General features: G+C 50.2%; 1 protein-coding gene across 1 annotated transcript in view; it reads left to right on the top strand.

Moving 5' to 3' along the window:
* The window catches only part of LOC140207790 (uncharacterized), a 28,173-nt gene extending 15,441 nt beyond the window's left edge, over positions 1-12,732 (top strand). Inside the window, exons 5-9 of the mRNA XM_072276352.1 lie at positions 45-158; positions 4,890-4,967; positions 7,895-8,037; positions 9,953-10,017; positions 12,211-12,732. Coding sequence (XP_072132453.1) covers positions 45-158; positions 4,890-4,967; positions 7,895-8,037; positions 9,953-10,017; positions 12,211-12,400 — 590 coding nt within the window. The 3' untranslated portion in view covers positions 12,401-12,732. The remainder of the gene's footprint in view (positions 1-44; positions 159-4,889; positions 4,968-7,894; positions 8,038-9,952; positions 10,018-12,210) is intronic.
* Positions 12,733-12,826: the final 94 nt, after the last annotated feature.

Here is a 12,826-nt window from a genome sequence, read left to right on the forward strand (position 1 = left end):
CGGGTAAATGACGACTAACAAAGTGACGAACGATTTCTCCACAGCCGGAATGGGCAGTGAACGACCACCAGGGAGTGATAGATCAGGCTCAAGCAAATGGCTAATCGGCGTTTTAACAGCGACCCTCATTATCACGGGTATATGCTGGGGAATTCATGGTGAGTTTAACACTGGTCGTTACGACCAAACCGCAGACAATAAAAATGGCCACTGTAACAGCGACGCACTCCCAACATTACCATGACTACGAAACATCCTTCACCGTTACCCTGACAGGACCCCCATCAACACATCCCTCAACATAACACCACAAATCCCTCAACCTGATAACGACACACAACCCACTGTAATAAAGATTCACTGTAACACCGACACGCCGCTCGCCGTGGCACCGACAGGTCCCGCACTGTGACATGGACACGTCCCTCACTGTGATATAGTCACGTTCCTTACGTTGAAACCGACTCGCCCCTTATCGTGAAACGAACACTCACCGCACTGCATCACCGACGTAAGTGTCGCTGTCAAAACAATACACCCCCCACCGTGACGCCTACACGCGCCTCACAGCTCGCCTACTCACCCTTCCTCCTGATAAGAGCACACCACTCACTTTGACACGAACCACCCACTGTGACGACACGTTTTTCGCAGTGACGCAGACACGCCCCCACCATGAGACCGACGTACACTCACCGTGAATCTTACACGCTCCTCACACCGACAGGGACACGCCACGTGACGCCGCCCCTCCTCAGAACGCGCACTGTGACACCGGTACTCCCAAAACCGTGGCAACGATAAGCCCCAAACAGAGACAGCGACATCGTCCTCAACCTTAATTGGGGAAGGGCAAATTATGAGGCTATAAGGCTGGAACTTGCAGGTGTGAATTGGGATGATGGTTTTGCAGAAAAAATGTACTATGGATATCTGGTCGATGTTTAGAAATATCGTGCAGGAGGTTAGGCATAAATTTGTCCCGGTGAGGAAGAAAAGGAATGGTAGGGTGAAGGAACCGTGGGTGACAAGTGAAGTGGAAAATCTTGTCCGGTGGAAGAAGGTAGCATACATGAGGTTTAGGAAGCAAGGATCACATGGGTCTATTGAGGAATATAGGGAAGCAAGAAAGCTTAAGAAGGGGCTGAGAAGAGCAAGAAGGGGGCATGAGAAGGCCTTGGCGAGTAGGGTAAAGGAAAAACCCAAGGCATTCTTCAATTATGTGAAGCAAAAAAAAAAAAAGATGACAGGAGTGAAGGTAGGACCTATTAGAGATAAAGGTGGGAAGATGCGCCTGGAGGCTGTGGACGTGAGCGAGGTCCTCAATGAATACTTCTCTTCGGTATTAACCAATGAGAGGGAACTTGATGATGGTGAGGACAATATGAGTGAGGTTGATGCTCTGGATCATGTTGATATTAAGAGAGAGGAGCTGTTGGAGTTGCTAAAATACATTAGGACAGATTAGTCCCCAGGGCCTGATGGAATATTCCCCAGGCTGTTCCACGAGGCGAGGGAGGAGATTTCTGAGCCTCTGGCTAGGATCTTTGTGTCCTCGTTGTCCACAGGAATGCTACCGGAGGATGGGAGAGAGGCGAATGTTGTCCCCTTGTTCAATAAAGGTAGTAGGGATAGTCCGGGTAATTATAGACCAGTAAGCCTTATCTCTGTGGTGGGAAAGCTGTTGGAAAAGATTCTTAGAGTTAGGATCTGTGGACATTTAGAGAATCATGGTCTGATCAGGGACAGTCAGCATGGCTTTGTGAAGGGCAGATCGTGTCTAACAAGCCTGATAGAGTTCTTTGAGGAGGTGACCAGGCATATAAATGAAGGTACTGCAGTGGATGTGATTTATATGGATTTTAGTAAGGCATTTGACAAGTTTCCACACAGTAGGCTTATTCAGGACATCAGAAGGCATGAGATCCAGGGAGGTTTGACCAGGTGGATTCAGAATTAGCCGGCCTGCAGAAGGCAGAGAGTGGTGGTGGAGGGAGTACATTCAGATTGGAGGATTGTGACTAATGCTGTCCCACAAGCATTTGTTCCTGGACCTAAACGTTTCGTTATTTTTATTAACAACCTGGATGTGGGGGTAGAAGGGTGGGTTGGCAAGTTTGCAGACGACTCAAAGGTTGGTGGTGTTGTGGATAATGTAGAGGATTGTCAAAAATTGCAGAGAGACATTGATGGGATGCAGAAGTGGGCTGAGAAGTGGCAGATGAAGCTCAACCCGGGGAAGTGTGAGGTGGTACACTTTGAAAGTACAAACTACAAGGCAGAGTACAAAGTAAATGGTAGGATACTTGGTAGTGTGGAGGAGCAGAGGGATCTGGGGGTTCATGTCCACAGATCCCTGAAAGTTGCCTCACATGTGGACAGTGTAGTGAAGAAAGCTTATGGGTTCTTTGCTTTCATAAGTCGAGGGATAGAGTTTAGGAGTCGCGAGGTAATGATGCAGCTCAATAAAACTTTGGTTAGGCCACATTTGGAGTACTGTGTCCTGTTCTGGTCACCTCACTATAGGAAGGATGTGGAAGCATTGGAAAGGGTACAGTGGAGAATTACCATGATGCTGCCACGTTTAGAGAGCATGCATTATGAGATGAGATTAAGGAAGCTAGGGCTTTCGTCTTTGGAGAGAAGGAGGATGAGAGGGGACATCATAGAGGTGTACAAGATAATAAGAGGAATAGATAGAGTGGATAGCCAGCGCCTCTTCCCCAGGGCAACACTGCTCAATACAAGAGGATATGGCTTTAGGATAAGGGGTGGGAAGTTCAAGGGGAATATTTGAGGAAGGTGTTTTACGCAGAGAGTGGTTGGTGCGTGGAGTGCACTGCCCTGAGTCACTTGTCGAGGCAGATACACTAGTGAAGTTTAAAGAGACTTCTAGACAGGTATATGGAGGATTTAAGGTGGGGGCTTATAGGGGAGGCAGGGTTTGAGGATTAGCACAGCATTGTTGGCCGAAGGGCCAGTACTGTGTTATACTATTCTATGTTCTATGTTCTGTAACCTGACACCAATCGTCCTCGCCCCGTGACACAGATAAACCCAGCACCATAACACCACAATGGGATGAGGGAGAATTTGTCGAGTGTAAACTGGGATCTCAGACGATATGATGGGACGGTTAAGTAACAGTTGAGGATTTTCAAACAGATTCATTACAGTCCCCAAACAAAGTATATTCCAGCTGAAAGCAAGGTCAGTATGGATGGGGAGAGCCAACCTTGGAGAAATAAAGAAACAAAAGGAGGCACCAAACTAGAAGCTCATGCGTACAAAGTTTCCAAGAGGAGTGTGATTGGGGAAATATTGGAAAACAATAAAAAAAATAAACACTGAGCGAGCAGTAAAGGAATAAAGCTGGATTATGAAAATAAACCAGCACGAAATATAAAAACGAATAGTCAAAGTTTTTTTTTTATAATTTTGTAAAGCGGAAAGGTTGGCAAAAGTGAATGTAGGTCCCGTGGAAGACGAGAAGGGGCAATTGATATTGGATAGTGAGCAAATGTCTTCACGGTGGAGGACACGACTAACGTACCAAAGAGCGATGTTATGGATGCGATGGGCGGTGAGGGCCTCGGTACAATGGCTATCACTAAGGAGGTACTGCTGATGAAACTTGTGGGCCTATAGATAGACCACTCCCCTGGACCTGATGATATGCGCCCCAGGTTATTGAAATCAATGGCAGAGGTTATGTAGAGGCTTTGGTAACATTTTACCAAAATTCTCTGGAAGCTGGGCAAATCCCAGCGGATTAGAAGAGGGCGAATGTCAGGACAGTGTTGATTAAAAGCATGTAGGCAAGAGGCAGGTAACTATAGGCCAGCTGGCTTAACATTTGTAATTGGGAAAATGCTGAAACTATCATTAAAGAAGAAATAGCGAGGCACGTGGAAAAAAAATGGATCCATCAAGCAGACGCATATCGGTTCAGCAAAGGCAGATCCTGTTCGACTGCCTCTGCGAGGATATAACTATTGATATGGACAAAAGTTGCAAATGGAATATTGGTCTTCTTTGCCAGAGGGATTCAATCCGAGAGCAGAGAGGTTATGCTGCAACTGTACAGGGTACTGTTGAGGCCACATCTGCAGTACTGTGTGCAGTTCTGGTGTCCTCACGTGAGCAAGGATATACTAGCTTTGGGGGCAGTGCAGAAGGGGTTCACCAGGTTGACCCCAGAAATGAGGGGGGTTGGACTGAGGAGAGATGGAGTCGCATAGGACTGTACTCGCTGGGATCCAGCAGAGTAAGAGGACATCTCACTGAAACAAATTTTGACACGTTAGACACCGACAACCCCTCACCGTTGTACCAACACATTCCGCATCGTGACAGCGACATGCACTACATATGGACACTGACAAGCCCCTCAGCGCAGCACCGACAGGACACTCCATGTGACTCCGAAACATCGCTCTCCATGATACCGACAAGTCCCTCAGCGTGACTCCAACGGGACACACAACGTGATACTAACACACCGCTCAGGTGATGCCGACAAGGCTCACATGTGTGACCCCTACACGTCACTCAGCGTGACACCGACGCAGCCTCACCATCATTCTCAGTATCACAGATTCGTAACTCTCTGATCACCTCCGGCCGAGAGCGCCAGAAACTTTATGAACAATATCAGGAGATGAACAGGACCCAGCGACAGTGTCGAATGCAGGTAAATGAATAAAGCTCCACCCTTGGATACAATATAACTGAGAATTACCGCCTGGTTCTCTCCCAGAGCACCTGACTCAGGAATAGTTCCGTCCTCAACCAAAACCTCTCCATCCTGGAAAGCGAATTTTTTCGTCCACGAAAACACAAACTCCGTCCTGAACTCCAATCTGACACTGACCGATCTCCATCAACAGATCGCAGACTCGAAATGAAGTACAGTGCTCTGACTGAAGCCAAGGCTCAAATCTGTCAGCTGCTGTTCAGCGGAAAAGGTGAGTTAACACATCAGCCCGCACCACGCGTTCTCCCGCTACTCATCGCAGAACAGACAGACAGGAAGCTATATTATTATTATTATTATTATTATTATTATTATTATTATTATTATTAATATGAGGACACGCTGTCCGCCTTTATGGCATTTAGTAATGCATGCATTAAGAATTGATGAAATCTTTTTTTCCAGAATGATATCACGAAAACACCTAACAAACCGACTTAAAAACTAACAAAAAAACACATCATTTTAAAATATAGTTCCAACAGTGCAAAGCAATATCGTAATTTGATAAGAGCAGGCCATGGCACAGTAGAAGTCTCAAAGTCTTTCGAAAGTCCCATCACCTCACGCAGGCGGTAAACCTCCAGCGCCGCCAACTTGCCAATGCGGCATCCTGGAAGCATCCGACCACAGTCCGTCTCCGAGTCCGTCCGAAAACTCCGAGGCTCCGACCATTTCTTCGAATCCGAGCACTGAGTAGCATCTCTGACGAGCGCTTCGACCCCGGCCCCGGCAACAGGCGTAACGCAAAGCTGAGGATTTGGGGCCTTCGTCTCCGGAGATTCTAGAGCGTACAGTAGCAGCAGCATTTCAGGAGTTACTCCAGATGTTCCCCTGCGCTTCTCCCGGCTCTCTCCAACAAATCCACATTGTGCACGGCCCCCTAGTTACACATAACCGATATTCATTCGGAACGGCCACGCTCGCTGCGTCGCACCGCAATCTACTCCGCCATATTTTGAGTCTGATCTCGTGAGTGTGTGGTGGAATGGGGCGGCGAGCCCGACATCTAGTGTCAGAGCTCGGTAGTGCGTGATAGGATGGTGCGCCGGGAGCTTCACTATTTAAACACAAAATACTCTGCAGATGCTGGGGTCAAAGCAACACACACAACAGGGTGGAGGAAATAGCAGGCTGGGCAGCATCCGTGGAAACGAACAGTCAACGTTTCGGCCCGAGACCCTACATTAGGATTGAAGAGGGAGGGGGCAGGGCCCTGAAAAGATGGTGGGGGAGGGTGGGAAGGAGAAGGCAGGTAGAAGCCAGGTGAAAAACTCGTAAGGGGAAAGACAAAGGGGTCGGGGAGGGGAGGCGGGGAGGGGAGGCAGTGAGGGAATAGGCAGGAAAGGTGAAGAGAGAATAGATGAGGACACAAAGGGTTGCAGAAGGAGGCGGAATCATAAGGGAGGTGATAGGCAGCTGGAGGAGGGGCAGAACGAAACTAGGATGGGGGAGGGAGGGGGAAGCAGTTACTTGAAGTTGGAGAAATCAATGTTCATGCCATGGGGCTGGAGACTACCCCGACGGTATATGAGGTGTTGCCCCTCCAACCCAAGTTTGGTATCCTCATGGCAGTAGAAGAGGCCATGTATGGACATATCAGAATGGGATTGTGAAGCTGAGTTGAAGTGGGTGGCAACCGGGAGATCCTGTCTGTTATAGCGGAGTGGAAGTGCTCGTCAAAGTCATCCCCCAATCTGCGTCGGGTCTCACTGATGTAGAGGAGGCCGCAGCGAGAGCACCGGATGAATTAAATGACCCCAACAGACTCACAAGTGAAGTGTGCCTCACCTGGAAAGACATTTTGGGAACAGTGATGAGAGAGGAGGTTTAGGAACAGGTGTAGCACCTACGCTTGCAGGAATAATTGTCCGGTCATTGATCCGTGGGGAGGGACGTGTAAACGAGGGAGTCGCGGAGGTAACGATTCCTGCGGAAAGCGGAGCAGGGTAGAGAGGGAAAGATGTGCTTGGTGGTGGGGTCCTGTTGAAGGTGGCAGAAGATGCAGAGGATAATGTGCTGGATCCGAAGGCTGGTGGGCTGGAAGGTGAGGAGCAGGGGAACTCTGTCCCTGTTGTGGTGACGGGCGGACGAGGTGAGGGCTGAGTGCGGGAAATAGAGGAGATGCTGGAGAAGGGTCTGATCCCGTATAGTGTGTGATGGGACGGAATGGAGGGAGCTTTGTTCTCTGTCTGACAACGAATATGTGTAAGGTGCCAATGTGAAGGGAGATTCGCTCTCTGTGACTGGAGACTGCTTGATGGAATAGAGTGGAGGGAGCTTCACTCTGTGTCTGATACTGGTGTGTGTGATGGGACGGTGTGGAGGGATCTTCACTCTGAGTCTGACTCTGAGAGTGTGTGCTAGGTTGGTGTGGAGAGAGCTTCACTCTGTGTCTGACCCCGGTAGATGCTGAGGGGACGGTGCGGAGGGAAATTCACTCTGTGTCTGATACAGTGTGTGTGTCATGGGACGGTGTGGAGGGTGCTTCACTCTGTGTCTGACCCCGGTAGATGCTGAGGCGACGGTGCGGAGGGAGCTTCACTCTGTGTCTGATACAGTGTGTGTGTGATGGGACGGTGTAGAGGGTGCTTCACTCTGTGTCTGACCCCGGTAGATGCTGAGGAGACGGTGCGGAGGGAGATTCACTCTGTGTCTGATACAGTGTGTGTGTGATGGGACGGTGTAGAGGGTGCTTCACTCTGTGTCTGACCCCGGTAGATGCTGAGGGACGGTGCGGAGGGAGATTCACTTTGTGTCTGACCCCGGGAGTGTGTGATGGGACGGTGTGGAGGGTGCTTCACTCTGTATCTGACCCCGGTAGATGCTGAGGGTCGGTGCGGAGGGAGCTTCACTTTGTGTCTGACCCCGGGAGTGTGTGATGGGACGGTGCGGAGGGAGATTCACTCTGTGTCTGATACAGTGTGTGTGTGATGGGACGGTGTGAAGGGTGCTTCACTCTGTGTCTGACCCCGGTAGATGCTGAGGCGACGGTGCGGAGGGAGCTTCACTTTGTGTCTGACCCCGGTAGATGCTGAGGCGACGGTGCGGAGGGAGCTTCACTTTGTGTCTGACCCCGGGAGTGCGTGATGGGACGGTGCGGAGAGACAACCATTGTTCCTTGTTCCTGTTTTCCAGAGCCGACGTGTTCGAAGGATTGGGTCAGAAATAAAGACCGTTGTTATTTCAAATCAACGTTTGAAACATCCTACCGGGATGCGAAAGAACAATGTACAATCTTCAATTCAAGGCTTCTTGAAATAAATTCAACCGAGGAAGAGGTAAGTCACATCCTGGGAAGAAACTCTGCCATCACACAATCGCGGTCTAAGACAAAAACTGAATGTCCCTCCAAACTCTTCGTATCACACACAGAGTGATGCTCCCACTGCACCGTCCCATCACACACTCCCGGAATCAGACACAGAGAGAGCCACCCTCCACACCGTCCCACCACACTCTACAGGGGTCACACACACAGCGGAGATCCCTCCACAACGTCCCGTCACACACCCCGGCGTCAGACACAGCGAGAAGCTCCCTCTACAGAGTCCCGTTACGTGCGCCTTGTGTCAGACGCCGTGTGAAGCTCCCTCCACACCGTCGCAACACACAAACCCGTGGTCAGACGAAGAGTGAAGCTCCCTGCACATCGTCCTATCACACACTACAAGGGTCAGGCAAAAATGAATCTCCATGCACATTGTCCTATCACACACCCCCGGGTCACACACAGAGGGAAGCCCACTGTACATCGTCAAATCACGCACTCCCATGGTCAGATGTCGTGTGAATCACCGTCAACACGTCCCATCACACACTCCCAGGGTCAGACGCCGCATGAAGCTCCCTCCACACCGCCATTGCACACTCCCAGAGTGAGACACAGAGTGAAGCTCCCGCTACTCTTCAACATCACACACTCCCGATATAAGCCACACAGTGCAGCTCCTTCCACACTGTGCCATCACACACTTCCAGGTTCAGCCACCGTGTGAAGCTCCCTCTATACCTTACGAATACACGCTCACTGAGACAGACGCCATGTGAAGCTCCCTCCACACCGCCCCATCATACACCTCGGGTCAGACTCAGAGTAAATCTCCTTTTACACCGCCTAATCACACACTCCAGGGGTCAGAGGGAGAGTAATTATCCCTCCACACCGTCCCATCACACACTCGATGGGTCAGTTGCAGAGTGATGCCCCCTCCACAACCTTTGATCGCACTATCCCGGGGTCAGACAAAGAAATAATCTCCATGCACACCGTCCAATCGCACATTACCGGGTACAGGCGCAGAGTGAAACTCCCCGACAATGTCCTATCACACACACCGGTGTTCTGACACAGAGTGAATCTCCCTCCACGCCGAACCATCACACACACCCGGGGCAAGACACAAAGTGAATCCCTGTCCGCGCAGTCCCATCACGCATTCCAGGATTCAGGCACAGAGTGAAACTCACTCCACACCGTCCCATCACACGCTCCCGGGGTCAGACACAAAGTGAAGCTCTCTCCATACCGTCACATCTCACACTTCCGGGGGTCAGACTCAGAGTGAATCTCCCTCCACACCGTTCCATCTCACACTCCGACGGTCAGACGCAATGTGAATCTCCCTCCACACTGTCCCACTAAACACTCTCAGCTTCAGACACCCTGTGAAGCTCCCGCCACACCGTCACATCACACAGCCCCGGTGTCAGACACGGAGTGGACTGCCGTGCTCGCCGTCCCATCACACAGCCCCGGTGTTAGACACAGAGTGAAGCTCCCACAACACCGTCCCATCACACACTCCCGGGGTTAGACACAATGTGAATCACCCTCCGCACCGTCCCATGACACATTCTCGCGGTCAGACAGAGTGTGAATCTCCCTCCACACCGTCTCATCAAACAATCCCTGCTTCAGACGCCCTGTGAATCTCCCTGCACACCGTTCCATCACACATTACTGGGGTGAGACACGGTGTGACTCTCCCTCCACACCGTCCCAGCATACACTGCCGTGCTGAGACACAGAGTGAATCTCCCTCCATACCATGTCATCACACATTCCCTGGGTCAGACACAAAGTGAAGCTCCCTCCGCAGCGTACCATCGTACTTTCGCAGGGTCAGACATAACGTGACGCTCTTTAAATTGTGCTGGACTTCAAACATTAATGACAGGAATTTAATTTCACAGAATTTTGTTAACAAAGGTGTGCACGACCAACGCAGTTCATACTGGATTGGAAAATGCAAAGCCGGGTGAGATTTGGCTTCATGCAACTTTTTGGGGAGAATGTTTGTCGTAGGATTAGTTTAGGGATTGATACAGGCTGCAAGGTGAGAGTGGGCAGTGGGATTAGTTTGGGGACTGACACGGGTGGCGAGAGTGAGCGGACCGGGATTAGTTTGCGGACTGAAAGGTTCTGTAGAGAGAGTGTGGGATTTGGTTGCATTTTGAGGACAAAGGAAGGTCTATGGGGAGAGTGGGGCGTTTAGATTTACTCAGGGACTGACACAGGTCTTTGGGAAGGAACTGTGTCATTGGGAGTAGTTTGAGGAAGGACATTGTGGTGAGGGTGTGGGATTTGGTAGCATTTTGAGGACAGAGAAAGGTCTATGGGGAGAGAGTGGGGTGTTTAGATTTACTCAGGGACTGACACAGGTTTTTGGGAAGGAAGTGTGTCAGTTGGAGTATTTTGAGGAAGGGCACTGTGGTGAGGGTGTGGGATTTGGTAGCATTTTCAGGACAGAGAAAGGTCTATGGGGAGAGAGTGGGGCGTTTAGATTTACTAGGGACTGACACAGGTCTTTGGGAAGGAACTGTGTCAGTGGGTGTATTTTGAGGAAGGACACTGCGGTGAGGGTGTGCTGCACTGGGATTAATTTGGGACATACAGATCTCAGGGGGGAAGAGAGGGCCATTGGATGAGTCTGGGAAGCGACATGGGCTGCTGGTAGAGTGTGTATACTTGAACTAATTTGGAAACTGACGTGAACTCTGGGAAGATAGTGGGAAGTGGGAGTGTTTTGTGTTACGTACCCCGTAACTGGGTTGCCAAACCAGCAGAAATGGATCACTCAGTTGGAGTCTGGATTACTAGAACTAAGAAAGTTTTGTTAAAGAAACAAGCAACACAGTACTCTAATCAAAAGGATAATGAATGCAACAGTCAGCAATGATAAACATACACGTACACAGAATTCAGATAACAGGATCAATCAAGCTCTGTTGTTGTCTAGGGGCAAATGACCAGTTTCAAAGTGACGCAAAGTTCAGTTCAGTTCGCAGTAATCGCTGCCGTGGGAGATGGACAGTGTGGGGGAAGGAGAGAGAGAGCAAAAACGAATGAATATTCAAACAGCTTCCACACACAGACCTTCGCAGTCAGCTGTCGGGCGAGTCCTTTGTAATGTCATCTGAGGTCACCGACCGTGACCCCTCCGTTTCCAGATACGATCGTTTCCCTGCGCTGAACTTGGCACCCAGGCAAGGGTGGACACACACCAGGTTCCCGCCGATCGTGCCTTTCCACCCTCTGCGTTTATGGCCCGGTACTTCCCACCGACTTGTGAGAGACGCACCGTTTCCAGGGTCTTGTTACCTCGGGTGTCGTGTGTGTCTGCCTTAGCAAACCTGTCCCTTTTTATCCCCCTGCTGGGGTATCGTCTGCCCATCACTTCAAACAGTTCGGAGTTCAAAGGGGGAGCCGCTCTTGACAGCTCTCCTTCCTTCATTAAAATCTCCACATGCTGCTCCATTGTTTTCATCTCTCTCTCCCCTGAAGACAGGTGGCAGACCAACTGCTGATTCCACAGGACAACTAACATCTTAAAAGATCTGAGGGGGGAAGAGAGGGCAATTGGACGAGTCTGGGAAGCGACATGGGCTGCTGGTAGAGTGTGTATACTGGAATTAATGTGGAGACTGACGTGAACTCTGGGAAGATAGTGGGAAGTGGGAATGTTTTGGTTCTGACACAGGAAGGCTGGGCAGTGGGATTATTTCCGGGACGGGCCTGAGGACGTAGGGTGACAGTGGGAAGTGAGAGTATTTTGGGGTGTAAGTCAGGCTTGTGGGGAGACTGTGAAGCAATGGGAGTATTTTGTGAACTGACATGTGGCCTTGGGGGGAGAGTGCCGCTATGGGTGTATTTTGGGGCCTGTCGGGAGCAGGTGGGGTGCTGGGATTATTCTGGGATCTGACACCGGTCTGTGCGCAGTCCGTGAGGCACGGTGTTAATTTGGAGACTGACAGGTAGCTGCAGGGAGAGAGTGGGTCTGTGTTCTGGAGACTGACACAGGGCTGTGCTGGGAAAGTGGGGTAGTGAGACATTTTGGGGTCCGCCACAGGTCAATGGTGAGGGAGTGTGTCAGTGATTTTGGGGACAGACACAGGGTTGTCTGCTGGCGGTACGTTGTCCCTTCTGAAATTTTTTAACCCCTCTTTGACAGGGAAGTGGCCTCTAATGTCGTGTACAAGATGAACGCTGGAAAGTTCGAATGCAGTGAATGTAAATCCCGTTGGTTTCACAGTTGCAGTAATGATCAGCACCGTTTCATCTGTGAGAAGTCGGCACCTTTGTGTCTAGATATTTCTGAAAAGATCAAGGACCTCTGTCAACAGCCAGTGGGAACGACTTGAATCGAATACGACCCCGCTTTTTTCCTCTATCTCTCTCTCCAACTCTCTGTCCCACGCATCTCTGCTATTCTCCTCTCTCCATCTATCGTTCTCTTACTCGCCATCTCGCCTTCTCTTTACCATCCTTCATCTAAACTCTCTCTCTCTCTCTCTCTCTCTCTCTCTCTCATCCTCCTCCCATCCTACCTCCCCCTATGGCGTCCCCATTTTCCTTGGCTTCGATTTCTTGCCTCCCTCTCCCCCAGTTCACAGATTGTTTTATTGTCTGTATCTTGTACCACCTGAGATTTGTTCTTTTCAAGGATCGGTGGGGCGCAAAGATGTAACATTAATGTAAAATACACAAAAATAATAAATACCGCAAAAATGTGGAGGTGGTGCACATGCATTCAAAGATAGGATGGGGGAGGTGAAGGAAGCTTTCCT

This window comes from Mobula birostris, chromosome 13 (genome assembly GCF_030028105.1).
Source record: "Mobula birostris isolate sMobBir1 chromosome 13, sMobBir1.hap1, whole genome shotgun sequence".
Lineage (NCBI taxonomy): Eukaryota > Metazoa > Chordata > Chondrichthyes > Myliobatiformes > Myliobatidae > Mobula > Mobula birostris.